This window comes from Trachurus japonicus, chromosome 16 (assembly GCF_045865225.1).
Source record: "Trachurus japonicus isolate A0001 chromosome 16, Traja_1.0".
Lineage (NCBI taxonomy): Eukaryota > Metazoa > Chordata > Actinopteri > Carangiformes > Carangidae > Trachurus > Trachurus japonicus.
The window spans coordinates 5,330,260-5,353,337 of NC_140922.1; the positions used below are offsets into that span (position 1 = coordinate 5,330,260).

At 43.1% G+C, this 23,078-nt stretch overlaps 2 protein-coding genes across 3 annotated transcripts in view; one reads left to right on the top strand and one right to left on the bottom strand.

The window, feature by feature from the left end:
- Positions 1–1,349: 1,349 nt before the first annotated feature.
- On the bottom strand, positions 1,350–17,041 carry mios (missing oocyte, meiosis regulator, homolog (Drosophila)). Of its 2 annotated transcripts, XM_085803529.1 has the most exons (12): positions 16,946–17,041; positions 15,351–16,214; positions 14,004–14,497; positions 11,998–12,092; positions 11,185–11,439; positions 8,005–8,174; positions 7,351–7,416; positions 7,065–7,223; positions 4,980–5,132; positions 3,500–3,704; positions 3,103–3,232; positions 1,350–1,872 (listed from the first exon to the last, which is right to left on the bottom strand). In XM_085803529.1, the coding sequence occupies exons 2-12, from the start codon at positions 16,167–16,169 to the stop codon at positions 1,782–1,784; spliced, it is 2,637 nt and encodes an 878-aa protein (XP_085659655.1). In that variant the 5' UTR covers positions 16,170–16,214; positions 16,946–17,041; the 3' UTR covers positions 1,350–1,781. The 2 variants fall into 2 exon arrangements, with proteins under 2 accessions (XP_085659655.1, XP_085659656.1); XM_085803530.1 differs by lacking the exons at positions 1,350–1,872; positions 3,103–3,232 and adding an exon at positions 3,341–3,422 and having other exon boundaries at positions 3,475–3,704.
- A 642-nt stretch (positions 17,042–17,683) lies between these two features.
- The window catches only part of col28a1b (collagen, type XXVIII, alpha 1b), a 39,329-nt gene continuing 33,934 nt past the window's right edge, over positions 17,684–23,078 (top strand). The window contains exons 1-3 of the mRNA XM_085803531.1: positions 17,684–17,922; positions 18,511–18,653; positions 20,172–20,743. Coding sequence (XP_085659657.1) covers positions 18,512–18,653; positions 20,172–20,743 — 714 coding nt within the window. The 5' untranslated portion in view covers positions 17,684–17,922; position 18,511. The remainder of the gene's footprint in view (positions 17,923–18,510; positions 18,654–20,171; positions 20,744–23,078) is intronic.

The following is a 23,078-nucleotide window of genomic DNA, read 5'->3' on the forward strand; positions in this document are numbered from 1 at the left end:
CCAGCCTGCGCTGATGGTTTGCGATTCTGTGGGAGTTCCCATGGGAGAAAACGGTGTGACTCAACACGTTTATGCAGGAGGACGAGTACGCACACGACAGAGAACCCACGCCATCTGCGTCTATGCAACATGATAATGTAAAAATAAACCATGCAAACCTATGGAAAAAGACCCCATTCAGCGGCGCTCCAATTTGTCAGTCGGAATTTATTTAAAAGGCAAAACACAAGAAAACACTGAAAGGATGAAATGCCAGCCACTCTGGTTTTTCGGGACGCTACACGGCTCGCCAATTTGTCAGCTCCACTCCAAAATAGTTCACAAAAGGGCATGCGAGGCCTATAAAGCCTCCCACACCAGGAAGAGATCCTGGTGAAAGCAGCATACAGTAGCTCCTGTGGCCCCCCCCACCCCTCCCGTCCCCATCACATCCCATCCACCCGGACTCCTCCTCCTCCTCCCTACTCCATGACTAAGTGATTTAGCCAGCTCTGGTGCAGGCCGCCTCTCACTTACAATGCCTCCCTGGGTTAGTGACAGAGCGGGGAGGGTGGCACAGAAAGAGAGAAAAACCCATTTACAATGCGGCTTACACACGGCGGCCCCCTCCCCACGCAGACGGCGCCCATCCTTGGATTGATGTGTGGTATGCATAGTTTTTTTGGATGCAATTTGGGCACCAGAAAAAGAGGGAGAAAGAGAGGGCAGGTCGGTGTATGTTGGAGGGTATAGAAGGTGGTGGGGGGTGAGGGGGGGGGTTACAGGGCTCAGGCTGTCTGTTCTCTCACCCCTCTCTTTGAGTCAATAGTGTTCCGGCAGCTGAGGTTCTTTATGAGGGGAACAATCTGGAGGGTCTTGTCAGAGTGCCGAGCAGCTGCTGTTTTCTGGGGAGCCTCTTTCATGGGCCACAGGCCTGGAGTGGGCTGCTGAATACAGATGCACACTCCCACCTTCCTCCTCCTCCTCCTCCTCCTCACCCACCACCCCGACCTTCTCCAATTCCTCACCCCCCCCCCAACACACACACAACCAACAAAACCATCCCCTCACACTTGGAAGCCCTCCCCGCGCAACGCCAGAAGAACAGTGGCACAGAGGAACATGAAGAGAGCAAGAGAGTTTTTGTTATTGTGCGCTCGACTCCGCTCCCGTCACCCGGGGGGCGCCGTCCCTCACCCCCCCTCACCCTCCCCAACCCCCCGAAACAATGCTTCCATGAGGTATGTGAAGATCCTTTCATAAGACAAACACAGACGTTAAATAGCGTATTAAAACACAAGCCACAAAATATAGCTCAGACATATTGGCACCTGTGTTCACATCGTTACAACCTGATGTGAGAGTGGACATTTTGATTTTTTTTTGATTTTTTTTTTTTTTAAATAGATCATGACAAAATCACAAGCCTGATTCAGGTTAGATTGGAAGAGGCTGATTACATCTGAGCCTCTTTGTGTTTCTCCTGAGTGGGATTTACATTAGCAGAGCGTGTGAGTTTTGCATTTGCTCCCTTTCTTGTCATTGCTTGGGTTAGTCACTATCAGTAACACACACTGACTCCCTTCTTCATATCGGGCTCTGTTATAAAGGTTACATTCACTAGACTATGACTTGAAGGTATTTCATTGTCGTCGAGCGGCCACTTCAGGAGGAGGACCGATCGCTGCCGTCACCCTTTGTCCTTTGCCCGCCGGTGGGTGCAGCGGTGAGACCTGGCGCCCGGTGGGCCGTGGGGCTGGCGGCCGGTCCGCGGAGTCCCACAGGTTGCCCCCCCCCCCCGTTTAGCTGCTGTCTGAAGGCACCAGGTTCCCTGTGGTGTCCAGCTGCATGCATTTACACGTACAGGCCGACACCGGGCACTCTGTGTGGTCTCTGGAACAGACACATGGAGGTCAGTTTAGACGGAAACCACATGAAGACCAGACACAACGTGCTGACCGCAGGTAATACAGATGTTTCAGATGTTAGCAACAAGGATAAAGAAGAGTAGAGCCGGTCAGTGTACCGTCTGTTCATAACACTGCTGATACTGAAATATGAAAAATCATTCTGGAAGCTCGTTTTACAAATTGCTCTTTGAGAAGAATGAATATTGAAGCTTTTTATGATACACAGAATTTTATGATGCCCAAAGAATGTGGCTCTAGATTCTGTTTTTATTCACCAGCCCAGTAATAAAACAAAGCAAAGAACTAAAGTCTTTGCCAAGGCATGTTTTTTTCCACCTGATGTTGCCTACAGGGTTTACTTTAAAGGGACATTTCAACATTTTGGCAAATTGGCCCATTGCCATAATCCCTATAGTCTTATGGTTTGTTACCTTTAATTGTTGGTGCAAGCTGTTTTTAGATCGGCGGGGCATAGATGTGAGCTGCTACCAACGACTCCAAAACGCTCTGGTGGACAAGTTGTGACCTGTACATTCACCACACTATGAGATAATAATGGAACGTTACAAGGTGGAGTTGTTTTCGAGGTAAATTCGTAGCCGGTGTTGTGCCGAAAATCGACTGCACTTGCCTTGAAAACAACTCAGTCTTGTAATGTTTTATTATTACTTCATGGCGTGGTGAATGTGCAGGTCGCAGCTTCTCCACGACAGCATTTTGGAGTTGTTGGATTTCGTATTTGAAAGCCTGGAAATACCATGAGCCTCCTTTGCGTTAGCTGAGCAGCTTGTATCTCTGCACAGCCACAGCCAATCTCAAAACAGCTTGCACCAACAATTAAAGGTAACGAACCTACTCCTAAAACTATAGGGATTATGGCTAATTTTCCAAAATGTTGAACTATCCCTTTAAAGAGAGCAAGCGACCAGTGTACTCTGGCAGAGGAGTTGTCCTTTGTTAACATTACATTTACTTTTACAGTGAAGTGAGTGGTCATAAACAGCATCTTTAAAATCATTTTGTATTTTATACTGATGGGTATTCAATTTTTGCATCTGACTGGTTATATTATATAACGCTTTTGAATTCTACTTTTTTTTTGTTGCCTAAATTCAATAAAAGGCTTTGTGTCCACTACTAGAAATCAAATAAACAGAGGGAACATGGACCGTAGCTGTAATCACGTTCACATGCTCAGCATCCAGGGCCTCACCTGAACCAGCTGAGCATATGGCCAGCGTGGCCGCCGTGGCGACAGTTGTGACACCATGTGAACCAGTTGTTGAACTGAGCGAGTTTGTTCTCCCTCGTCAAGTCCACCTTCTCGTCCGACTTCCCGGTCCCTGCCAAGAGAAACAGATTTATCCACAAGTCAATATTAACTGCTGAGCGAGGAGGCCCGATTGGCCCACAGACTCTGTGCGAGCGGATCAAAGTCCACGTATCCACGCCTGCAGAACGCTCAGTTAAGTATTACAGCCACTTAAGCTGCAACGAGATGTGTCGCTGTTGCTGGAAATATCAGATGAGCATCTGTTGACACACACACACACACACACACACACACACACACACACACACACACACACACACACACAGGGCAGCTTTACCTGGGCAATTGGAAACAGGTGTGCCCATGTTCATGAGGCAGAGGGCGCAGCGGGGCAGCGGTTTCCTGCAGCCGGGGCAACTGGTCACTTTGGACTTGGTGGGCGAGCCGCTGACGCCGTACTGGCTGAAGCCGCGGCCCTGGTGCGGCATCGCCGAGCAGCTGTAGGAGATGGACTTCCCGCAGAAGTTGCAGCTCACAAACACCTGTGGTGGGAGAACAAACACAAAGGTCGAGTTGATAAGGCCTGACGAGCACCGAGGTAAATACCAACATGGACGTACCCGCCAGCTGTCAAGCTTTTTCTTTTTTTTTTAGTCATAGAGATAAGTATTAGATAATACAGCAATAATCCCAGCGTGATTAACTGTGATTATTGGAACGTTAAAGGGTGCCAGGTTCTGTTTGCAGCACCGGGTACCTCGTAATCACCCAATAAACATTCGGAGCATTTGGATTTATAAAATAATAAAGGAAGAGTGTATGCTGTGTGTGATTCAGAGAGGAGGAAACTAACCAGCGCAGGTTTTATGACGAGAATTGGAGAGAAAAGCCGTGGGTGTTATGTGCTTAGCTGACACCCTTCAGAGCGCTTGGCACCAATGTGTGTGTGTGCTGTAATAAACAGTACAAGCATCCTACTTCGTTATGAGGCGAGTAATGTGTAAGGCGGTACACGGACAGACTGCCAGTGCCACATCAGGTCAGAGCTGGGGGAGAAGGAATGTTGATGCTGCTTCACTGAGATAACAAAGCCTTTCTGAAATGTGTTGCTTAGTAACTTTTAATGAGGGAGATTATCAAATACAAGTATTTATGGCTGCAACTGACTTACCCAACATATTTGTATTAATAAATATTGTTTATCATTTGAAATACTTCAAATTCCTTGTTGTGTTGTTCAAAACTCCAATAAGTATTGTCCACTTCCTCAGTAGAATCACTACTGTGAAGTGCAACATTACATCCACAATGCAATCTCATTCACAGCTCAAGCAAAATGCACCGTGTTGTCTTATTCGACACCTTGTTTATTCTATGTTTTAGATTTTCTTCTTTTTATTGTATAATTGTGTATATTATGATATTTTTGCACACAGTTTTTGGTTTGAGCACCCCAAATTTCATTGCATATGTTGGTGTAATGACAACAAAGTCTATCTAGATCTGGGGTGGGCAAACTTTTTTCCTCAGTGGCCACAATGAGTTTTAAAATTCGACCAGTATCAGGTGGATGGAGAGTGTTTGTGTAAACTACTTGTAAAATCCATTATCTAAAAGTAAAAGAAAACGTAGTTAGTTACAGTCAATTTCAGTGGCCGCATATGTTTAGTTAGTTTGCCCATACCTGATCTACAGTAGATCTACTGTATCTACCGGTATCTTCAAAATTCCCCAAATCTGATCACCATCACCAAATCGACTCATTGTTTCAGCACCAGTTATCAAAACAACAACAACCCTGGCCTGACATTGGTTACCTGGGCCAGTGGTTTGGAGCTGGGGTCCATTTTGCCTCTGTGGATGTCAAACTCGGCCCGTTTGTGCCAGAACCTCCACGCGTCCAGCAGGTTGCGGTAGTTTTCTATCCAGCACTGGACTCGAGGATCCTTCAGCACTTCACCTGGTGAACCCTGTTGGAAGAGGTTTTTTTGTTGTTGTTACGCTTGACTTGTTTCATTTTTGCACTTCAGCCTGGGTGCAGCAGGACGCAGAAGCATTCAGTCAGGAGTGAACTGCGACCTGTTTCCACAAAGCTCACCCATCCCTCTGCTGGAATGTATACATGTTTGTGTAAACATACGTATGTAAGGTATACTACTCATTCACTGTTCTTTTCAGCGTCAGGTTAAACCAAGCGAGAAAGAAAATGAATCCTTGATTAGGTGTTGCAGAGAACTCTGAGGAGCTCCAGACCTGTTCCACCACTTCTATTTCCTCATTATTTCTTTATAAAAACAGATGCAAGAAAGACAACAACTCAGATGCTTTGGATTTTTACAGCAGTAACAGGTAATTATGTTAAGAATAACATTGGTGACCTTTTTCAAATGAAAAGGCGTGTTTTGGCGTGTTCATGTGTATCTACTTCTCCAACTGTGAAAGACACACACTTTGCTTTTTCTTTCTGTGTTATAGATTTGTATTGAGTTCATTTAGGTTATTCATTAAACCTTTGTACTCTGGGTCACTTCCTGTAGGTTACTGCGGCCTGTGTGCAAAGTTAAAAAAGCACCATTCTCAGCTTTCCTGGTTAAATAGACTAGTAGTTGCCAGTAAGGTTCAACCATGTGGCGCTGTACTGCTGCACTGAGACGCAAGTGTTGTTTTTGGCAGCCATTTTAGATTTAGTCTTAGTCTTTTGGACTAAAATGCTTATTAGTTTAAAAAATTTAACAAAATACAACTCCGCCCACACCAGTACATCTTTCTCAGAATGAGGGAATAAATTAGTTCCATAAAATGCTTCTTTATAAAATAAAAATAGATATTAATATAACTATACACCTTATAAGGCGTTCAAAAAAACGTGAAGGTCTGACTGACCCACTAACATTTACGTCCATTCTCGTCTTGTCAATGAAAACTCACACACGTCTCGTCATGTTTTAGTCATCAAAGAGCCATGTTTATCTCGTCACCGTCTCGTTATCGTCATGAAAGAAAGGGTCGTCAACGAAATCATTTTGTCATCGCCATCGTTGTCATCGTTGACGAAAACAACACTGTGAAATAAGCTCAAGCAAAACGCACCATGTTATAAATATGTACTATATTTATAAAAGAGTCTCAGGATTGTATCTGTTTATCTGAGCAGCCAGAAGAAAATATTCAAATGTACTGAGCGTTCTGTGGTGTGCGATGACACAGTTTTAACTGACATGTTACAAGATAAACAGTTATTTTTACCTTCCAAAAATCATGTTTATTTGCATGAGGCTCAAATAAGTTCAAGCTTTTTTTACCTTAAAGGGCATTTCGTCCCGGAAAAGAACAATGCGGAAGACGCGGTAGGTGAGAATTTCGATTTAATTCAATTGTAAAGCGAATTTTAAAATTTAAACAATGGTCAAAAGGACGTCTTAGATCTCAATTAATGAAATATTGCAGTTTAAAATCGTTATTCAATATATAGTAGAGTGTGTTGAGAACAACATAACATAAAAATGATCAATGTAAATCAAAATTATCATCCCAGGTTGATTTCACATGGGTGTGATATACTTGGAGTTACAATGTGTTGTTTAAGTGTTCCCTTTATTTTTTTGAGCAGTGTATATACGTCCACATGCTGCAGTTGGGAGTATGGATGGTATGAAATAAACTAATCATATATAATAGGTGACCGGTAAAGATTGATTACGACTGGAAATGCCCTTTAATTTGCTGTACTGTATGTTATGTGAGAATGACACACAGCAGCCTTAGTTTCTGTACTCATTGAACATTCTTAGATGACTCAAAGCCATATTTAGTAGATCTGACACACTAAATGTCACTAAATACCTTTTTCTTTCCAATCATACATGGTGTAGGACGACCGTTTGCATATACTGCTGTTGTACCTTCAGCATGCAGAAGCTGGCAGTCTGGACGTCTCCGGTATGATCCACGTAGCTCTCCATGAGATCCACGCCGTCTTTGCTCAGCCCCGTCAACAGGATGCCCTCAAGGTTTCCCGCCTCCTTCATCTCGTTGGTTAATTTGTCGATGTATCGAGGCAGCTGCAACCGAGAGAGAGATCCAGTTTATTAAACTTTAACTGAGAAGCGGTGCATAAAGACCAACATTACGGTATCATGAGGATGTAATTTGCTATTAAAAGTTTGAGTTTGTCATGGGTTACTGTACCTGGGCATCGTTGAGGAACATACAGGCAAAGGCAACTCGGTCTCGCACGGCCACGCTGCTCTCATACTGAAACACAAGTATTTCACATTTTTCAATTCACATAAGGCTTCAATGTTTAGTACATAGAATATGAGGCTTGACATTGACACAAAATAAACTCCTCTTCTTATTGATACATATCTACAGGAGATAAATCATCTATTCTGAAAAAAAAAGAAAAGATGTCAAGAAATAAAGGCAAAATAACTGGATATTCTTATCATGGAGTCATCACTATTGGCTGGGAAAAGGTCTAAAGAGATAAATAAATGTGACAGCAGCTGGTGGCCAGAATCTGATGCAACCAATGGGAGGAAAAAAGCATAAACACACTCTGTTCTAGGCATCGGTTCATTTTTGGTGAGGTGTTTTATGACTTCAAGCTCCAATGACCAAAATGTAAAACACATCACTTCCTGTGCACCTGAGGATTTTTCTCCATAAAGACCACTGGAGTATAACTGACCTTTTCAACACATATGTAAAGCTTTTTACGAAGCGAAAACAAACCCACTACTGTGAAGTGAGAAAACAAGTGCCAATGATTTTTTTTCACTCTCTCTCTCTCTCTCTGCTCTGCTTTCAAAAGTCTATGATGTTTAGAGAATCCAATACCAGCACGCCGTCGTAGGCTCCAGGCTCACTGGTGAGAAAGGCAAACATGACGCAGAGGTAGGGGTTCTTCAGCTGCAGCCGCAGAGAGCTGCACATCTCCCTCCACAGGGAGGACTTCTCATCGGTGTAGCCTGACAGAGCCATGGCAACCACATTCAGGTTCAGGTCACCTGCAAAAAACAAGAAGACCGAGGAGCGGGGTTATTTACCTTCTGCAGAGCCTGTGCTGGAGCAAAGCTACACCTATTGGCTGTAAGGTTTTTTTAGCAGGAGAGTGGAGCTTCTGAACCGTGACCTTCTTTTGTTTCTATATGAACAGTACGCCCAGTTGTCAGTTTATTAGGAACAACAGTCCTGCAATAAAACCTCCTTCATGAAGTTTACAGTGTTTTTGTTGAGACTGGAGGATGAACTGTAGTCTTTGTTTTGTTGACAGGTGTTGGTGATATTTTGTCCAACCCACTGCGGACGACGAGGCGCCGGCTGAACGACAGACACTCCTCTTTGTACGAGGCAATACAGTTAAACAGCAATGACATCTGCAGGCTCCATAATGATATTATGTTTTCACCCTTTGTGTGTGTGTGTGTCTGGAGACGTCTACAGCAACAGCAACAGCCCCCGAGGCAGTTTTGATGACTCTGGCAGGTGTTTATATGTCTGTCTGTGGACCGATTTGGTAACTATGGTGACATCACCACCATACTAGATCATTATCATTATTAGTATTATTCTTATCAGTATTGTTTCTCATGCAATAATGTTGTAATGACTGCTGAGTACTCATTGGTCAGCTGGTGTGATGCCAACCCAACATGGTGTCTAGTGAGGCCTTTGTTTGGTGGATATACAAAAGTCACATTAAAAACAGCTTCACAACCAGAGCTTTAAAGCACTTGTCAACAACTGTGGAGCGTTCAGTCCCTCTCTCTCTTCTCAGAGGTGCAGATGAGTTGTTTAGAGGAGGGAAAGAAAGAAATGTCAGTTACAAAGTGATGTAAAAGGCATGAAACAGTAAGTAAACAAATTTCAACATCAGTAAGTGTGTAGTAAGTGCAGATTGACATTTTGGGGAAATACTCGTACTTGCTTTATTGCTGCTGAGAGCAAGATGAGAAGTTCAGCAGCCAGTTTTCAGGATTACAGATTAATTACAGATTATTAACATTATTTTCATGTCTGTCTGCAAAAGTAACAAAGGCAGTTGTAGGAACACGCTGGGAACATGTCAAGCTGAACGGGACCACTATCACAAATGTTCATGTGTTTGCTCAAGTGTGCAGATGACAATCAGCACAGTTACATCAGAGCCGCCGATTTGAGAAGAAGAAAAAAAAACGCACACTAACTGTTGACATGCCTTATCTAATGAATCGGCCGTCAGTCATGCTCAGGAAACCTTCATTAGAACGCACAGCAGAAAAACGTTTGACCTACATTGGTGGAATTTTTCTCAGTTAAGACGTGTGTAAACAGCAGCCCTCTCTGTGCCGCGGTCATTAAACCTCGGCGTGAAGAACACCGCAGCTGATACTGGATCAGTGTTGGGCGGAAAACACGGTGCTTCAGCCGTGGTTACATTTCTCGAATTCCCCGTGATGTTTTCATTTCATGTGAAGATTTAGATCAGGGTTTAATATAATTTATTTCACACCAGCTAATCTTGTTTATATCACCGCACACAGGTTTTTTTTATTCATAGGAACTAAGACTCAAATATTACTAAAAGAAACACATTACTGAGCGGTTTTCGACCCAGCTGACCTCAAACGATGAAACTGGTGCATTTCATGCATTTCTTCAAGCTCCAGCCCTGTGCAGGAACCACAAGTAACAAAAGCCTCAGTAAATATTGCTGCCTTCATTTCCTGCTGAATCAGCAGGACATACAAAACATAACAATGCGGAGGGAGATCACTGTGGAGTGTGAGACAATGGGATGGGGAATTTTTTTGATTGTGTGACAGTTGTGATGTTGTACAGGTGCATCTCAGTAAATTAGAATCTCATGGAAAAGTTCATTTATCTCAGTAGTTCAATTCAAACAGTGAAACTCATCTATCATACAGATTCATTACACACAGACTGAAATATTTTATGTCTGTATTTCTTTTAATTGTAATGATTATGGCTTACATTTAATGAAAATCTGAAATTAGGTCAATCAAAAATATTAGAAAATTGTGAAAAAGTTCACTCTTGTAACTCTAATGATGTCACACTCTGATCAGCTAATGAACTCTAAACACCTGCAGCCTTTAAAGAGGAACTATGCAGGATTTGCAGCTTGACTATGCTACATTTTTTACCTTATTAATTAAACAGCTTGCGTGTCACTTATTGCGTCTCTTGGCTGAAAAACAGCTTAAGATCAGATCCTCTGCCCCGGTGTCCCAGCTCTCGTCTTTGCGCACCGCGACCAGTAACCTGTAATCTCTTGTTTATGACAGATTAAACTACAGCTCTATTGATTGCTGCACATGGCCAGGAGAGGGTTAGCAAAACAGAGGAAAAGCCAGTGGACTTGCATAGTTCCCCTTTAAATAGTCTCTTAGTCTGGTTCAGTAGCTCCACTGCTGACCTCCATCATCTACTTTATTAAGATGCACCTTTATTTAAATGGTTGGAGTTTATTGCTTCATTTTTTAAATTTATTTTTTGGGGCTTTTGCCATATATTGACAGGACAGTTAAGAAAGACAAATGGGGAGGCAGAGAGAGGGGGAATGACATGCAGCAAAGGGCCACCTGATGTGGGATTCAAACTAGGGCCAGCTGCAGCGAGGGCTGTAGCCTCTGCATATAGAGCGCCTGCTCAACCCACTGAAGTACATGGCGAACTACTGCGACAAAATTTGCCGCTCATTTAGGAAAACAATACATAACTTACCGAATGACACTTAACGACAGCTGTCATAAGTATTCATTGATGTTTATGACAGCTGTTATGTCATGGTTATGACAGTTTTATGTCAATCTTATGAATACCTATTCAAGTAAAGTGTTACCACATAACTATATGTCAACTGAAAACATCAGCACTACAGTAACGTGTTTTGTCTAAAGACAGCATTGCTCCTTCCTGACGCTCGGCTTCAAAGTCACACCTGCTTCCTTCCTACCCCCCCCCATCTCTGGTCTCACCCTCCCGCCCCCCACGGCGGCGTGGCGCGACCCTCACCCTTCTCAGCGGTGGCTCCTTTGTTGAGGATCTGGATGGCCCGCCGGATGTCCAGGTTGAACAGGGCGACGGCGGCCGCTCGCTCCCACTCGCGTTCCTGCTCCAGCGATCGCAGGAAGGTCTCCACGTCGATTTCGGGCCCCCGGCTGATCCAGCCGCAGAGCCGCAGGGCCAGGCTGCGCTCCTCGCTGTGGTACCGCGGCACGTCCGTCTGACGGTCTGAACCGCTCCAGCACCTGCGGCTCTCCGTTGTGCCTGGGTCGACGAGAACAAACGTGTATCGCTCGTCAGATTTTGCAGAACACCATCAGTACAGGGGAAACAACGCTCAAACTCTGTATTTAACCAAGCTCTGATTCTTCCTCACATTTTAAGAGGAACTAGGCAGGATTTTTACCTTAACTATGCTACATTTTAACCGTTATTAAACAGCTTTGGAGTAATTGTGCTGGCTATAAAGATTGTTACAAGGAGAATGGAGGCTTTCTGGGTCTCTTTCTTGGCTGAAAACCAACCTTGTAAGACCAAAGCCTCCGACTCGGTGTCCCAACTCTTGTCTCCGCGAGGCAAACGCGCCCCGTAACCTCTTGTTTATGACAGATAAGACTACACAAACATATACATTATAACATTGTATATGATATACTATATCGCTATCCACCGCTCCATGGATTGCTTTCTCGTCAGCTTCGTTGTAAACAAATGCACATGGCCGAGAGGTGGGTTAGCAAAACAGAGGAAGAGCGACTGGACTTGCATAGTTCCCCTTTAATCATAGTAAATATTCAGGTGGTCATTGTGCCAGTTTCTTACCTGAGCTGGTCTTGACAATGTTCTTGATACCAGAGTAGACAACAGACTGTTTGTTCCCCTGCAGTTTCAGCTCCATGTCCTCCGCACATTGCTTCATATGTGATGCTTACATAGGAATTATAACTGACATTCAAACATGGCTGCAGATTAAAGATGAGAGCTACAACAGTTTAGATACAGAGACGTCAGAGAACATCACATTCATTCACATCAAACTGCACCAGTGCCCTCACTGGTGCAGTTTGATGAGGAGGGAAGAAGCGTTTCCTCTGCTGAACAGAGGAAATCCAGATTTTACAGTTTAACATCCAAATAATAATCAGTGCTGATAAAAGGACATCTCTGTATTCCTTGCCCCAGTGTCTACGGTATTTACGGGTTTTTTATGTTTGGAAAGTATTATGATTTTAGAGATAACAAGAAACTGCATTTGTGACATACTAGATAGGCTGAGTCACTGGAGGAGATGATTATTGGCTGGTTATGTTCATCATCATCATCATCAATGAGGATTGTTTTTATTACATCTTTCTATAAATTGTTAAGCTACACTTGCAATAGGTTATAAATTTATAAAGAAAATATTGTTTCGGCCCTTAGATTTTATCAGGTAATCAAGATTACCTTAATAAATCACTGTTTAAAGGGACACTTCACCCAAAATCGATAATTCACCAATTTTCTACTCACCGTTAAGCCAAGGAAGGGTTCGGAGAACTTTCAGAGTCATCGTTGCTCTGTTGATGTTTGTGCGCATGCGCGAGATTTGGTGCAAGATGTTTGTTCGTCGTTGTAAACCATTGGATGTAAACATGGACGAACATCTCACAGCAAATCTCACACATGCTGCGAGAGCCACTGGGAGCTACTACTACAACAAGGCTAAAAACAGAGATCAAATTAATTTTTTCACAACAACTTTTTCATGTGGTGGCTTCAGGACACTTGGGTCAGTACGGACGTATGGAGGTATTTGGATGTTTCAAAGTGTGTGTTTTGGATGATTCAAAAGTGAGCACTATCTGCCATTTATATGGAAATCCGTTGCCAGCCAGACCCCCCCTGGAACTCCTAAAGCGTTTTGATAACTCTGAAAGTTCTCCAAACCCTTCCTTGGCATGACGGTGAGTAGAAAATTGGTGAATTATCAATCTTGGGTGAAGTATCCCTTTAAGTTATCTGTATCCTGCTCCTTTCTAGGCATGAAATGTGTAAATTATAATCTCATTGTCAGTAATGTATGAATTGAAAATGTCCATGCATGGAACAAATAAGAAATATGAAAAATAAATCACTGTCTATCTCAAGTGTAGACAATGTTTCACTTTGTCGGCCGTGGGTCTTCTCCCATGCACCTGTCGTACGTTTTGCTTTAAATTGAAAAACACAATAATTTTGTGGTGCTATAATCACAAAATCTAGACATAGTGGCCCTGATAGTTATCTCTTTCATTAGTGCATGTATTGATGTTATATCATAAATATGGGGGCGCTCGACAGCTGGGCACATCCCATGTTGGCAGATTGCGAAGTTGTGGTCACTGGTCTTCCTCCCAATCTTAAAGGGATAGTTCAACATTTTGGCAAATTGGCCCACTGCCATAATCCCTATAGTCATAGCTGTAGGTTCGTTACCTTTAATTGTCAGTGCAAGATATATTTAGAATGGCAGAGCAGAGCTGTGAGCTGCTCCGAGCTACACTACGGAGGCTAATGGGATTTCTTGGTTTCCCTCATCAAACTCATCAAATACACAATCCAACAACTCCAAAACGCTCCGGTATAAGATACAGATAATAACGGAACGTTACGAGATAAAGTTGTTTTTGACGTAAATTCATGCAAATAAGCTATGCTTGATCATGTGACTGACCAATACAATTTGAAGAAGGACGAGTAAAGTACAGCTATGGAAGGCAGCATCTTTAAACAGGGACTTCACAGTATCATTGTCTGATCAATATTAATACCAGCAGTACTGACTCTACACTTCATCATCATAAAGGATATAGAACAGATCGTACCACAACGACTTGAGCTGGGGGTCGTTCCCCCCGGCCAGCAGGTGGTTCCTCCACACCTGGACGGTATCGTGCCCGTACCTGGACTGAGCCCTCTGCCTCATCCTCGTGGCGATGTCTTTCTCGATGGCGCTCTCCGCTCCGTCCGCTCCGTCCTCTGCGCAGTCGTACAGGTGTCTGCCGCACGCCCACATGAGCGAGGTGGTGGAGCTCCAAGCCAGCGAGATGCGCTCGAACACGGTGAAGTCGGTCATGACCCGGTTGGCCGCCGACACCACCACCATGCGGTTCTGGGAGGACGGGTGCCACGCGAAGCTGCCGATCTGGCTCTCGCACGGCTGCACGCTCCGCTCGATGATGGTGGGCTCCGTCTCGTCTCCGATGGGCGTGGGGGCGTGCTGCATGTCGTAGAGGCGGATGATGTTGCTGTCCCGCGTCAGGGTGGCCAGCAGGCCGGTTCGAGTTGGACACCAAGCCACCTGGAAAGATATCACTTAAGTAACCACCAGCTTTCTGTGCACAAAACACAATGTTCCAACAATAAACTGCATCTGCAAAAAAAAGGCTTTAAAAATACAACTTACACCCATATATTCTAGGTTGTGTCCTAAACTGAACTGATTCTGGAAAGATGTTTTTGATGCTCTTAGAGAGGTTTTCAAACCCCTATAATAACATTATTATGAGCAATTCCTGAAGGAATGGAAAGAAAAGATGTAAAAATACCTCTTAAACATACTGTTCACAGCGGCATTAAAATGCATAACTATCTGATGGTTAAAGCCTGATTCCCTCCATATAATGTATGGATTCAAAAAATATGGGATATTTACCAGATGGAGCAAATCACATACTAATGAAGGCTTCAAAAACCTGTCTGTTAAATGATCATGGAAACCTGTCATAGCTTTGTTAATACAATGAGTCTGTGGACTAGGACTGCTGGTCTGGTACTGGGCACATTTACACCATCATATCTTTTGAGGGTATACATCCAGAGTGGATTTATTTATTTACTTATTACTTATTATTTACTTTTTTTTTTTTTAATTATTATTTTATTATCTTCTCCTTCTCCTATTCTAAATGTCTGTAATATCATTGTTACTACTATCATTATTTTATCTTATCATTTACATATTTTAAAATGTATTCATACTGTTTTCTTACATGATTCCTGATTGTAAGTGTAAAGATTATAATAAGCGGGAAAAATGCAAATGAAAGGAAATGAATATGTCATGTTACTGTTATGAAAAAATAAATTAAAATAAAATAAAATAAATTTAAAAAGTACAACTTGTGCTAATGAAACATCAAAGCCTGTCATACCTTAGTGAGTGGTTTTGGCTGCTCAGTGAGCGTGAGCACGGGCTTCTCAAACTTCCTCAGGTCCCAGATGGCCACCTGGCCCTCGAAGAAGGACGCCACACGGTCATGGAAGTGCGGGTCGACCGTCACCCCCTGGATGGCCTTGGTGTTGACAAATGTCTTCTGGCTTGTGTTTCTCAGGTCAAATATAGCCAGGTTCCGGTGCATGCCGGCCAACAGCAGCTTTGGGTCGCGAAGCAGCCAGCAGAGGGAGAGGCAAGCGTCGTTCTGGCCGAGCTCGTAGAGGGGTTTGGTCACTACGGAGCTGGAGTCCAAATCCACAGACGAGAGGCGGATCTTCTCGGCCGCCACACTGGCCTCTGGGGAAAACTTACTACTGATGTCCCATATGAGAACGGAGAAGTCGGCCCTGTGCTTATCCAGCCCAGCAGCCAGCAGGTTGCTGTCCACGGGGTTCCAGGCTAAAGTGTTACACTGGCGTGCATGTTTGGGCACAAACTCTTTCCCCACAAGCTCCTTACATGTGGAGTTGTGGCTCTGGCCCAGGCTGGTGAGCACCACCCTGCCATTAGCTTGGCCCACAGCAAGCAAACACTCGGGCTCATGTTTTGGGTACCAGGCCACACATTTCATGTACGGGGTGTCAGAGTTAATGGCAAGTAAAGTAGCAGCAGTTTCTTCAGACAGAGGGAGCGCGCCCGCCTTGGTTTCTGCGCTGCCCACAGGCCCAATACGGTACAGTCCCAGCTCAGAGTCACAGATGACATAGCGGTCAGGGTGGTGGGGAGACCACAGGATGTCTGGCTTTGAGCCACTCATGATTCAGAAGCAGCTAGAAGGATCTCAGAGGAATCTGCCTACAGTCTGGAAACAGGACAGAGAGACACTGAAATAAGCAGAATAATACATAGCCTACTAGTGATGCCACAGTCATGTTACATTTAAACCTTTGCTACATTTGATTCTAGCAAGTTGTGATACATTTAAACCATATATAGGTGTATAATATGACTTAAAGCTGAGGACATATGAATTAAATTCATTTTAAGAAGTACCCACTATCACTTTGATGTTAACTTTATACAGTCATTTTAAACACTACACAGTCAGTGTTATATGGCCTGTTTTCAGACACTCGTTTGTTTTAGCCGCTTAAACAGAAGTATAAAACCCCAACTAGCTTCTTCCCAGAATCCTTGTGTACATTAACTGTGCTGCGGTGTTGTAATGAGTTTTAAAGATTATAAACCTTGAGGTCAGCTGACTGCAGCACCTACAAATCTGACAAATGTATCACAGATGATATAACCAACATCATGTCAACGACTCATGTAAATCTGAGCTTCATGTGTGAAAAAGTTCGGTAGCGACCTATTTGTTCGAAATGAAAAAGAGCCCGTGTGTCGTTTGTCATAATCTGCAACACTGAAGCAGTCACAACTACAGCTACAAGTTTGTTGACATGCTAGCTCGACTAAGCTAAAGCTAAAGGCTGAAGGGCGGGATCAAACATGGAGGTTTAGCTGCAGGTGCTCGAGCTAGCGACGAAAAGCCGTTACAGTACTTTACAACGTTAACGGCGGTGTTTTACTTACACGCATACAGAGGGTTTAGACGAGCCGCCGACTCACGGTTTGACATACACATGTCGGACACAGCGCTCAACTTCGAGCCCCGACGGATTGTTGTGTGTTACACCAAAACACGTCCGTGCGGTCAGGAGGGTCGGCGGCTCAAAGGTTCCGCCCGCAGTCAGGACGCGGGTTCACCACCAGAGAGCGCCATAAACAAGAGTAAGAAACCCGTACAGAGAAGAGCCACAATGACACATGGGTCATTTAATATTCTAAATATGGGGGGGAATGCAGATAATTTGAGAATATTTTAAAGATTTTAAACAACTGGCCCGGGTCCATCACAAGCAGGCTGCTACTGCTACTAGCCTACAACATCTTAAAATAGGTCATAACTGCGTTGTACTAGCTACTACAACTCATCTGGTTTTCGCATCAGTGGGCGAGAGTGGAGAAGTAAAATAATCTCATTTGGGATTTTAACACGCAGCATCCAAACAATATCCATGCGCAACAGGTCAAAACATGAACAGGCTGAAAACTGTGTTATGTAGGCTACAAACAGGGACAGGTTGTCTGTAGAGAGAACATTAGATAGCCTATAGCTACTGGCAGCTCCCCCTGTAGTGTAAGGTAGTAGTAGGATATTTGAGATGCAATTTTGATATAGAGAGATCCTTTCTGTTGTGCTTTAATTGTTGCAGTTGATCTAATATTCAGATTCCCACAGGAAGTTAGTGTGTGTGTGTGTGTGTGTGAGCAGGAGAGTCAGGACAGTAAAGTCCTCCGGCCAGTCATCAGGCACTGAACTGGACCAGCGCAGAAATTTTGGAGCGGCCCCAGAGCCTCCGGCTACACTCACAGCGCATCAGCTCATCTGATGGTCCTGACTTTATCTCAGCCCGGTTTAAAGGGACCTGATTCCGCGGCGAAATGCCTCCCAAAGAGCCACGGCTGACTGGACTGGAAGTACTGTCTGAAGCTAAATGAGACTCTAGGTAAAAGATTTCCTACCTTTTTCTTCTTCTATTAACAATTTAGTCTGTGCTTTTTTATTTATTGAGCCTATGCGTAATGTTACAGTTTGTAACTTAAATATGTGTAGTCTACTGCAGTAGGCTTTATGTAGTCTAATCTTTTTTTGTTTGTTTGCATTTACAGAAACTTCTTTTACTGTGCATGAATTCAATTTCATGACGTACTGTTTAAAGTTTGCAGACTTTAAAAGTTTTTTTTAGACTCATTTATTTGCACATTGTTCTGGCTTTAGACAGCCTACATTTTTACACTCTGGCACTCTTGATATCACAGGTGTAGGCTATATTAAGTTTATCATCACAGGAACATTAAACTCAGGATCGCATCATTAATATTAAACTATTATTTGAGCAATTTGAAGTTAGTGTTGTAAAAGTGCTCTAGTGCTGTGTTCGGGTGTGGTTAGAATGTGTGATTGTAAAATATATCAAAAATCGAATTAATCATGTGGTAGACTATTGTTTAAATTTCACATTGTATGCTATGTATCTTTGCTCATTGCCTTTTCTCCTAATGAGCTATGCAACTGTTTGTTTTTTTTGTGCTAGAATGGAAATGTTGCTGAGGGGAAACCTGAGGAGAGGAGTGGGGCTTTGCCTTCTGCTGCTGGCTCTCACACACGAGGCCACAGGCCAGAGACGAAAGACGGGGCGCAGGAACAACTACAGGCTGCATGATGACGGAGGAAATGGTAATCCTGAATATGAGGTATCCACATGTTGTTGGGGAAGGCTAGTCACTCACTGGTTCCTGTGGGTGTAGGTGACTTCAGGTAGAGCGATCAGACACTCACCACACGACCGGAACCTTTTCTGCCCCTGTAGTTTCTGTGGTTCTCTTTGGAAATGGCAACCTGGAAGGTCTTCAGGTTAAGAAAGAGGTCAAACTCAGGCCTGAGAGTGACCTAACTTTATATAGTTCCAATGTTCAAATTACTAAATTTTTGTTTGAGTCTGCATTTCAAGTTTTGACGTGATCCTCGCTCAACCAGTGTTTCACTTGAATGTCTTTTTTTTTTGCATTTGCATGAGCTGTTTGTGCCACTGGCATCACCTGTACTCATCTACCTCTTAAATAATAACCTTTTGCCCAGTGATAGTATCATTACCTCCATGTATGTCTGTATTCATAGGAGAACAGGTGCACATCACATTGTGGGTGATGCTGAAACAAAACTAAACCCCAACAGTGAAAAGATCAGGTAGGTCTTCTGACCTTTAGGGCACCTGAGTCTGAAACTACACCAGTCCCTGTTTTCAGAGAGGCTGAATGTCTTGAGATATGAAATTTGTTATTCACTGTCTTATATGCAGAGTCAGTCTGTATGCAATGCTGTGATGTGCTGACATTTAGTGTCAGACACCTTGGTCATATGATCATCAAAAGGAAATGAAGGAGCTGTGTAGAGCAGTGGTTCTCAAAGTGGGGTCCGGGGACCCCCAGGGGTCCTGAGAGGGCTCAAGAGGGTCCCCAACCTTTTCTCAAAATTTTACCACAGTTTTTTCGCCCCAGAAATATTACTTTTTTTTTTTTTCCGAGAGAGAGATTTCTTGAAATTTTTCTAAAAATTAATGCCACTGGCAGTAATTTGAACCTACATTGACTAAAAAAAGTAACGTTATTCAGTCTCAAAACAAATATTTCTGTATTTCTGGTGTTTGTTTCAAAATTTTGTCTAATTTGTGTCAGTTTAGGGGTCTTTGATGTAAAAAAAAAGTTTGAGAACCAATGGTGTAGAGAAGTTAAGACTCCCTGCCTCTTGGGGATTTGAAAATGTTTGGCTGTGGCGACCCCTACTGGTACATGTAAATAAGGGGCTGTGCATACTAGCCAATGAATTGTGTTTTTATTATCAGTTAGCCTACTGATACACATCCATAGTCCAATGTAACATTACTACAAAGCTGAAAAATAGTTGTTCAAGTTAAGTTATTTTTGAAAAAAATATATTTTAATCAGCAAATCAACCAATGGACTAAGTTTGTCAGTGCTGCTACTGGTTGCTAGCTTTACAAATATTGACTGTTGACTAGAATTATTGTCATTCAAAGGCACCAGTACCCTTGTTTAAAGTAGAGTGGCAAAGCAGTGCAACAAAAAAAAACATGACAAAACTATAACTTTGCATTCGCAGCCTTCCACCAAATACTTGATAGTTTTGTAAATCTCAAAGTCCACCCGAAGTTTTGATGGTTCGTTTCTCCCACAGTTTCGGGCATGATGTGTTCGCTGGAGGTGGCCTTCATCCTGGACAGCTCAGAGAGCGCCAAAATATTCCTGTTTGAGAAGCAGAAGGCCTTCGTCCTGAGCTTCAGCACGCGGCTGGCCACGCTGCAGGTAGCTGGCTGGACACTTAAGGTGCGAATGGCCGCGCTTCAGTACAGCAGCTCCGTGTCGATAGAACACAGATTCTCAGCCTGGAAAGACCTGGACTCATTCCACGGCGAAGTCAGCACCATGAACTACATCGGCCACGGCACCTACACCACCTACGCCATCACCAACGCCTCGCAGCTGCTGGTGCAGGAGACGATGCCAGACAGCGTCAGGGTGGTGGTGCTGATGACGGACGGGGTGGACCATCCCCGCAACCCCGACGTGATTGCAGCCGCGGCGGAGGCCAAAGGTCACGGCATTAAGTTCTTTGCTGTAGGTTTATCGGACATCGCCCAGCAGAGTCAGAACAGTGCCAAGCTCCGGGCCATCGCCAGCACCCCGGCCCAGCAGTATGTCCAAAGTCTTCTTGACCCCCAACTGGAGGAGAAGCTGCTCAAAGAGATGGTGAGTGGAGCTAAGATGGCGGCAACAACACAGAGGAAGGGTCGGTGAAGGAGTGTGGAAACAAACACAGTGTTTTTTCTTCATGAAGCCTTTATGTGAAGGATTTGAAGCTTTATAACTGTGGTTTGTTTTAAAAAACAAACAAACTCTGAGACATTGAGTTTCATGGGGGAATTGTGAGTGTTTACCAATATCTTATGCTATAGAGAATGTGAAGTTACGTCACGCCGCTTTGCATTGTGGGACGTTGGGCGCCATCTTTGGAGGATCACGGATGTAAACACTTACCGTCTCCCAAAAACAAGTCCCCCAAAGTCTTGAATCCAGTCCCTTAACGGCAAAACGTAGGGATCGACACCGTTAATAAGCTGTAGTTTTTCTGTGTACCGTTGTTTCTCGTTAAATTTGAGTTTATCACGATACGTTCCTCCTTCGTTTTCCTTCCCCTTCTCCATTTCTTTTTTTCTTTTTGTTCATCTTCCTCATCTCTTTTTCTTTCTCTTTTTCTTCTTGCTCATTTTCCTCCGTTTTCCCCACTATAATATAATATAAAATAAAAATAAAATACTACTTCACTGTTATACTGTTGTACCACAGTACTGCAATACTACAGAGCTATAGTAATACAACACTAACTACAACATGACACCAGTGTTCACCGACTACAACACTAACACTGTGGTACTGTGTGATACTACTACAACACTGTACAGCTGTACTCTGATAATACAACACCGTAATACTTTGAATACTACAATAACACAGTGGTGCTATGATAATACTACTGTAATTATACTGTAGTTCTACAACACTGTTAGACTACAGTACCACAACACTGTAACACAACAGTCCATTACTGTGATACTACACAACAATAACACTGTGCATTGTTATATTACTGCACTGTAATACTACAGTACTAATGAAAATACAACTAACAATACTTTTAAGATACTACACTGTAAACTAAATGTACTACAGTAGTTTTTTTTTAATTCTATGTGTAACTGACAACGTGAAGATAAATGGGGAAAAAATCAAATAAATCACAGACGTTGTTTCACCAGAACGATGATTTTCTCTTATATTGTAAATTTCAGTTTTCCTTTATTGTCATCGAGCAACGAAGCACAACGAAATTTATGTGCATCTCTCCCTAATAACTTTAAAAAGGATAAAAGAAATATACAAAGAGTAATTTAATATACATAAAAAAACACATTAATTTAAATAATAAAAATAATAGATTAGGCCTTGTAGTAATGTAATAAAGTTGCATTATAATGGAATAAATGTGTAATAATCTGCCACATTTTGTAATAAAATTCTTAAACGCAATATGTAATAAACTTTGCCGCATTTTGTAATAAACGTTAATGTTACATTTTGCATTAGTTACAAAATACAAATGTTGCACTTTTTTTTATATAGAAAATGTAATAATTTTGTACAAAATGTAACATTAACGTTTATTACAAAATGCGGCAAAGTTTATTACATATTGCGTTCAAGAAGTCTATTACAAAATGTGGCAGATTTTACAAAATATTACATCATGAGGTGAAATTAATTACATTATTACAAAATGCAGCCTCAATACAGGCCTCAATTAAATGAATAATTAAAAAAAACAAACAATTTATTTAGTAAAATAGAAATTAAATGAAAGAAATTAAATGTTTTGTATTTGTTCCTACAGGATGATCAGGAGGAGAGCGAGGCTGCAGCTCAGAGGTCAGAGGTCATCTCGCCTGTCCCCCCGTGCGGCGCTGTGACGTCGTCGTCGTCGTGGTGACCATGGTGGGGGGCGTGGCGGTGTGCGGCTCCATCAGCTCGGTCAGAGCTCTGTGGGAGAACCCGATCAAGAGGAGGAGGGAGGAGCAGGACGAGAGGAGCAGCAGAGGAGGAGGAGCGGCACCGAGCGGCGCTCCAGACTCAGCCTGGGGGTCTGGGAGGACCGGGCCCTTCTGGCTCGACTCAGACAGAAGCTGCAGACCGAGGACGGACGGCTGGTGCTCCGCATCGAGCAGGAGGAGTGGAAGGTATCAGATTATTGTCCTGGTCCAGTCTTCGGTCTGATGCAGGGGCCTAGTTTAGGGTTAAACATTGGGGGGGGGGGTTAAGATATCGGTCTGTATAGGGATTTTTTAAAGCAAAAAGGTCAGCGTATGCGTGGAAAAGTGCAAAATCATTAACTTTGATAAAACGACAAGGCTTATTTGCCTCTTTATTTTGTCATTTCCGTATAGACCAATCATGACCAGGGAATACCACATCATAAAATAACGGTGTAACTAACGACACTACTTTTTCAGTGACAGGTAATCAAAAAAGT